At 32.9% G+C, this 7,597-nt stretch overlaps 1 protein-coding gene across 1 annotated transcript; it reads left to right on the forward strand.

The window, feature by feature from the left end:
- The first annotated feature begins 1,676 nt into the window (after nt 1–1,676).
- On the forward strand, nt 1,677–2,639 carry LOC101959895 (olfactory receptor 10AG1). Its single transcript, XM_005342190.3, has one exon. It carries the CDS (start codon nt 1,695–1,697, stop codon nt 2,637–2,639), a length of 945 nt encoding a protein of 314 aa, XP_005342247.2. The 5' UTR covers nt 1,677–1,694.
- The last annotated feature ends 4,958 nt before the right edge of the window (nt 2,640–7,597 follow it).

Consider the following 7,597-nt stretch of genomic DNA (forward strand, 5'->3'; position numbering starts at 1 on the left):
TTCCTACCAAGTGCAAGGCCCCCAGATGATGTCTGGCAGTGCAAAATAAGTAAATAAAAATTAAAAGGCTTCTATACTTGTGAAAGATTGTGTGTGAATACATATGTGTGTATACATATGTATACATATATATACTAGTGTACATATATACACATATATTCACACACACACATATATATATATAAATATTATAGTCTTTAAATATTTAATATTTTGATGAAAATACTGTAAAATACGGTAAAAAATAATGTATATTCATTGTTCTCTGAATCACAGAAAGTCATTTTGATGCTCAAATTTCATACACTTCATTGCTACTTTCTATATTTCTAAGTTTGTCTATACATTTTTGAAGTTGAAATCTGGTAACTGTCCACACTTAAACAGTCTTTGGATATGATTAGAAGTGTCTCCCTTTGCAATAAATTAGTCTTATTTAGCTTTGAAATGACCTAACACATGAGGTGGATATTATCTAACACCTCCCCAAAACAATGAGATAAAAATGCCACTGTAACAAGAAAAATAAAACTACCAAAATTACTTCTCAACCTCACTCCCATCTCTATCACATGGACATGAACCAAAAAATACATGGAAGACATGCTCAATCTATAGCCGAAGGTCGGCATTTTTTTGGGAACCAGTCTTACACCTTTGGGACTGGTCCAATGAAGCAGTCAATGTGACTTCCATGCAATTTGTCCAGTAGGTAAGCAAATCAATTTCTGAAACAATTATGCAAACCAATGCACACAAATTGTGTAGAAAATCTTAACAAATTAATAATCTAGGACCAAAGATAAGGACAGAACAAAGGAAATGCAAAGAATAATACTACAATATAATCACACACATGAACTCAATCCCACACATGAGGGAATCAACTTAATGAAAGAGATGAGCTCAGCAACATACAGTACAGGGAGCAAATGAGTAATTTAAGATGATCGAGATGATTTGGGGTTGTGGCTTTTTTTTTGTAAAATATTATATATATATATATATATATATATATATATATATAATTAAGTGTGCAGGTACTATTCTATTCAACATTTCTTTCTGAGCATTGGTATACATGTGCATAATTTTCCCTGTTGAGTTTTCCCAGACAATAAAGTCACTTAGATTTTTTTAACATTAATCTGAGTAAAATTTATAAATTATCATATTATATACCTAAAATTAAAACAAACACATGACTCAGTTACAAATAATTTTCTACAATATATAATAGGCAGTTTACTATTATTTCTTAGTAACAAAATTACAAGAATGTGAAAGTCAAAGCTGAACAGGAATTGGGAAATAGTATAGAAAAACCACATCTTATAAAAATTGACTATATTCATTTCTCAGAATACTGTCAGAAGACAGCAAATATTTATTTAAAAATTAAATGAATTTCTAATCGATAATAGCAGAAAATATATTTGAAACCCTTCTTCTCAAAAAGACAAGGCAACTGAATTAGGCAATCATTGCAGTATTTAAAACAATATTTCCCATGGGTATATTTATTTATTTAAAAATTATGCTTAACTGTAATCTTAGAGTCTCTGAAACTAAAAGTTTTTGCTTCCTCATAGTACAGAAAAACCAAATGCTTCACAATCACTGAATTATACAGGAGAACCGAAAAGCCCAAAACAGTGAAATGACTTGTACTTTTGGTTCACTCTTTCCCACAGATGAAGCATGAAGAGATACAAGCTGAAGACAATGTCTCCACAGTGGTGCAGTTTGTCCTGCTGGGATTTTCTGAATTTCCAAACCTCCAAGACTTTCTACCTGGGGTGTTCTCCATCATTTACGTGGCTATCCTCATTGGGAACAGTCTCATAGTCATAATAACCAGGCTGGACCCTGCACTGCACAAACCCATGTACTTTTTCCTGGCACATTTTTCTATACTGGAAATCTGTTATGTTTCAGTCACTCTCCCGAGGATTCTGGTCAGCCTTTGGACTAAGGATAGAAGCATCTCCCTACTGAGCTGTGCCACCCAATTGTGCTTCTTCCTTGAACTGGGAACTGCAGAATGTTTCTTTCTGGCTGTGATGTCCTATGACCGCTATTTGGCCATCTGCAGCCCTCTGCACTATCCTCTGGTCATGAACCCAAAGAAGTGCCATCTACTGGCAGCTGGCTCCTGGCTTGGGGGAATGCCAGTCCAGATAGGGCAAACATGCCAGATATTCTCTCTGCATTTCTGTTATTCTAACCAAATCAACCACTTCTTCTGTGACATACCCCCCATTTTCAAGCTAGCCTGTGGGGACACCTCAGTGCATGAGGTGTCTGTCTATGTAGTAGTGATGTTGGCTGCTGTAGTCCCTTTTGTCTTGATACTAGCCTCTTATAGCAAGATCATTGCCACCATTCTGAGGTTGCCAACAGCCCAAGGATGCACTAAGGCATTCTCCACTTGCTCCTCCCACCTGCTGGTTGTTGTTTTATTTTTTGGAACAGCTTCGATTACCTATTTCAGGCCCAAATCCAACCATTCTGCAGGAACTGACAAACTACTCTCTCTGTTCTACACCATAGTGACTCCCATGTTCAATCCTGTGATATACACCCTCAGGAACCAGGATGTGATTGCTGCACTCAAAAGAGTATTTCTTAAAACATAATGTCCTTAATTACTTGAGGATGTTTTACCATATTTTCACAGCTATCAGAGATATATTTCAAGTCTCTGCATTCTCCTTTTAAGTGGGCAATACCTTCAAACTTATGATATATTTTTGTTATATCTAAACTTTAGCCTGGAATTTACTTTGTTCACATATGTATAGAGAAATTTGTCTGTCTTTGTGATCCCCCATAAATAAAGTGAGTTCTCATACATAGTGTTTTAAAATGCTTTACATTTGTCCTATAAATGTGTGAGCAGAATTCAAAATGTTAGGTTTTACACATCAAATTTAAAGAAAGGTTGAAATTTACCTAAATTTCTATACCTGTATAGGCTGAAATTCTTCTTTATTATATTGTAGTTGGGACATAGTTACTGAAGGTAGTTGTATTATGGATGTCTGTTCAAGAAATAATAAAATGAGTAAATGGATAAGTTGATATTACTTTGTCTTACCACAGAGTTCTGGAAAAATCCTTATATTTATGCCATCAGTAAGAATTTTGATAACTATGCACCAAGATGGAACACTTCCTGAATAATATCAAAATAAAAGATTCATACACCAAGTGAAGTGGTGCATGCCTGTAATCCCAGAAATTCAGGTGGCTGATGCAGGATGATTTCAAAGTTGAACCCGAATCTGCAAGTTAGCAACATCCTCAACAAGAACCTGTCTTAAAAATAAATAAATAAATAAAATAAAAAGAAAGGACTGGGATCTTAAGTTAGTTGTAAAGCACACAGGTACCTGTATTCAATCACTAACACCAAAATGTATACGGAAAATAAAAAGATGAGAAAAAAATCTTATATGCATTCAGGTCTCATTCTCTTTCTTATAACTTGCCATGAGAGCACATGATGAAATACAATACTATTGTCTTTCAAAACTGATTTTCTTTTAATAATATGTTTTCTGCTTTCATGTTATGGACCCAGAATACCTTGCATAATCATTTTTCCTTCCTCCACATTTTATATATTTATTTATTTATTAGTGGTGCTGAACCCAGCATCTTATGTATCCTAGGACTGTCCTTGACCCTGAGCCACATTCCCATCCCTCATCTCTTTCTTTACTGCACACCAACAGCCAGTTCTAAACCCACTTCTATTTTGTTTTTATTTATGAGTGCAAATGTGCAAGGAAGGGGCTAGGGATGTGGCTCAAGCAGTAGCGCACTCACCTGGCATGCGTGCGGCTCTGGGTTCGATCCTCAGCACCACATACAAATAAAGATGTTGTGTCCACCAAAAAAACTAAACATAAATATTAAAATTCTCTCTCTCTCTCTCTCTCTCTCTCTCTCTCTCTCTCTCTCTCTCTCTCTCTCTAAAAAAATGTGCAAGGAAGTCTTGGAAGCTATTTTCAGGAACATGTAAAACTCTCACAGCTGAACTGCATTAACTCACCTCTTCTTTCATGCTTTTAAACCATTCTGAAGTGTTTAAAATTATTAAGTCTGTGAGCTAACATTGAGGAAAAAGTTGTAAATTAAGAGAACAAAAATGCCTTTGCATCTATTATTATTAATACTTATTTTTGATGTATCTGAGAAACATTCCATCCTGTAGATTTAGCTGTGATAGGATAGAGCACACAGTGCATGAACATGTTAGCTCCTATCCCAGAAATACAATATTTTTCCTTTATTAACCCATATACATCCTCCATCGTCTATACTGGTGCTTTACATTTATTAACATGTGTATTTTATTCCTGAACATATATATGCATATGTCTCTTACTATTTATAGCTTTATATTGAAAATTGAATTTGGCATGAAGTGCATGAGCAAGACCATGCTAATATGACTGTGGTATAAAGGAGATGCTTCTGGTAGTTGTTGATTAAAGCAGAAATCACACTGTCACTGGTACCAGGCTGTCCTAGAAATTCAGATAAGTGAATTCCATGCTTCACATTCTCAGCAGTTGAGATATGTTCATGTTATCCCTAGTTTTTCTGGTGTTTTGAACATGAAGGGGTGCTGTATTTTGTCAAATGCTTTTTCTGCTTCTATTGAGATGATCATATGGTTCTTATCTTTAAGTTTATTGATGTGATGAATTACATTTATTGATTTCTGTATGGTGAACCAATCTTGCATCCCTGAGATAATTCCCCCTTGATTGTGGTGTGTGATCTTTTGGATATATTTTGTATTCGATTTTTTCCAGAATTTTATTGAGAATTTTTGAGCCTATGGTTTTTAGAGGTATTGGTCTAAAGTTTTCTTTTTTTGATATGTCTTTGCCTCCTTTTGAAACCAGGGTGATATTGGCCTCATAGAATGAATTTGGAAGTTCTTATTTTTTTCTATTTCCTGAAATAAATTGAAAAGTATTGGTATTATTTCTCTTTAAAGGTCTTGTAGAACTTGGCTGTGTATTCATTTGGTCCCAGGCTTTTGTTGGTTGGTAGACTTTTGATGGTATCTTTACTTTTGTTGCTTGAAATTGATATGTTTAAATTTTGTGTATTAAAATTAAATTTTGTGTAGAAATTTGTCAATGCTTTCAATATTTTCTATTTTATTGGAGTACAAGTTTTCAAAATAATTTCCAACTATCTTCTGTATTTCTGTAGTTTCTGCTGTGATATTTCCCTTTTCATAATGTATGTTAATAATTTGATATTTTTCTCTTTTTCTATTTGTTAGCATGGCTGTCAATTTTATTTATTTTTCAAAGAAACAATTTTTGTTCTGTCAATTTTTTAAATTTTTTTGTTTTAATTTCTTTGATTTCAGTTCTGATTTCAATTATTTCCTGTCTTTTACTGCTTTTGTTCTTTTTCCAGGGCTTTGAGATGTAATAGTAAGGCATTTATTTGTTGACTTTTTCCTCTTTTAAGGAGTGAACTTCATGCATTGAACTTTCCTCTTAGAACTGCCTTCATAGTGTCCCAGAGATTTTGATATGTTGTACCTGTGTTCACATTCACCTCTAATTTTTTTTTTCATTTCCTTCTTGATGTCTTCTGTAACCCATTGTTCATTTAGTAGCATATTATTTAGTCTCCAGATGTTAGAGTAACTTTTATTTCTTATTTTATCATTGATTTCTAATTTTATTCCATTATGATCTGATAGATGCAGGGTAATATCTCTCCTTTTTTATATTTGCCAAGAGTTTCTATGTGGCATAATATGTGGTCTACTTTAGAGAAGGATCCATGTGCTGCTGAGAAGAAAGTGTGTTCACTCATTGAAGGATGAAATATTCTATATATGACAGTTAAGTCTAAGTTATTGATTGTGTTATTGAGTTCTGTAGTATATTTGCTCAGTTTTGTTTGGAGATCTATCCAGTGATGAAAGATATATGTTAAAGTCACCAAAAATTACTATGTTGTGTTCTATTTGACTCGAACATAAGAAGAGTTTGATGAACTTAGATGTTCCATTGTTTGGGGCATATATATTTATAATTGTTATGTGTTGTTGGTGTTTGGTTCCCTTGAGCAGTATGTAATGTCCTTCTTTATCTCTGTCAATTAACTTTAGCTTGAAGTCTACTTTATTTGATATGAGGATTGAAATCTTGACTTGTTGACTTGTTTCCACAGTCCATTTGAGTGGTATTATTTTTCCCAACCCTTTAAGATTATTTCTTAAAACATAGTGGTTTTAAGATCACTTGAGGTGATTTTCCCATATTCTCACAGTTTTCAGAGAAACACTTCACATCTCTACAGTCTAAAGTGGAGAGGTTAATGCCTTCCAGTTTAGGAGGTATTGTTGTTATATTTAAATTTTCGCGTGGAATTTACTTTGTTCCTAGATCTACATAGGGAAATTCATCTATCTTTGTGACCCCACCTAAACAAAGTACTTTCTCATATGTAAAATATTAATGTACCTCACATTTTCTCTATAAATTTATTAAAATAATTAAAAGTGTTTTCTCTGGTCAAATTTACTAAAAAATTAAAATTTGCATAAATGTTCATGCCTGTATCTGTTGCTATTTTTTTATACAACACATAGGACATATTGATCAAAGTTTGTTTGGTAATGACTGTGTATCCTAGAATTTATTAAATGAATGAATGGATAAGTGCATATTGCTTTGCCCTACTACAGAGATTTGTGAATTTCCAGAATTGTGTTTGTCATCAGTTAACATTAAAATACCTATGCACCAAAAAGTAATAACTGCAGTATAAGAGCTTTAAAAAGTTTATATTTATGTAAGTCTCTTTCTAAAATCTTACTGTCAGATGACATGATAAAACAGTTCTACCTTTCTCAAATGGTTTTCTTCATATATATTTCTCCTTTGCTATCATGGTCCCATATAATTTGCTTTTAATAATTTTATCTTTCCTACTATACTACAACAACCATTTTGCATTTATTATGCTACATATAAAATATTCATATTTTGTAAAATATCTATGAGTATAAAACTGAACGGAAAATTTGAGTGTTATTTTCATAATTATATGAAGTCTACCCAGTTGCATTGCAGCAGTTTACTTCTACTTTCATCTTTTCAACTCATTCTAAAGTATTTAAATCACTTAATGTTTGAGTTGGCATTATGGAGGAAATGGAGCATCAATCAACAGAAGAAGGAGTATCCATCCTTGTTGATGAACAAATCAACAATTTCCTTAATGATTCATATTTTAGTTCATCTGTCAATTATTTTATACTGTAACTTTAGCTATGGTTATACACACATGTACAAGATACTGCTAGTTACTCTTTATAAATATTGTTCTCCTTTATGAAACTATTTGTATAATAATTATCATGATTTTAAATTTATTCTTGTATTTAATTTATACACACATACACACATATGTCCCTTATCATTTAATGTTTTATGTGTTTCAGTATTTTGGCAGGTGATGCATAAGAAAGACCTTCCTGATGTGACTGTGATAATGAAAATAAAGATTTGATTGTGGTTTACTTTTTGAAATGTAGTAAGCAGGA

This window comes from Ictidomys tridecemlineatus, chromosome 4, assembly GCF_052094955.1.
Source record: "Ictidomys tridecemlineatus isolate mIctTri1 chromosome 4, mIctTri1.hap1, whole genome shotgun sequence".
Classification (NCBI taxonomy): Eukaryota; Metazoa; Chordata; class Mammalia; order Rodentia; family Sciuridae; genus Ictidomys; species Ictidomys tridecemlineatus.

Excerpts from the sequence above, each read along its gene's own strand:
- LOC101959895 (XM_005342190.3), top strand. The coding sequence starts at position 1,695 with ATGAAGCATGAAGAGATACAAGCTGAAGACAATGTCTCCACAGTGGTG.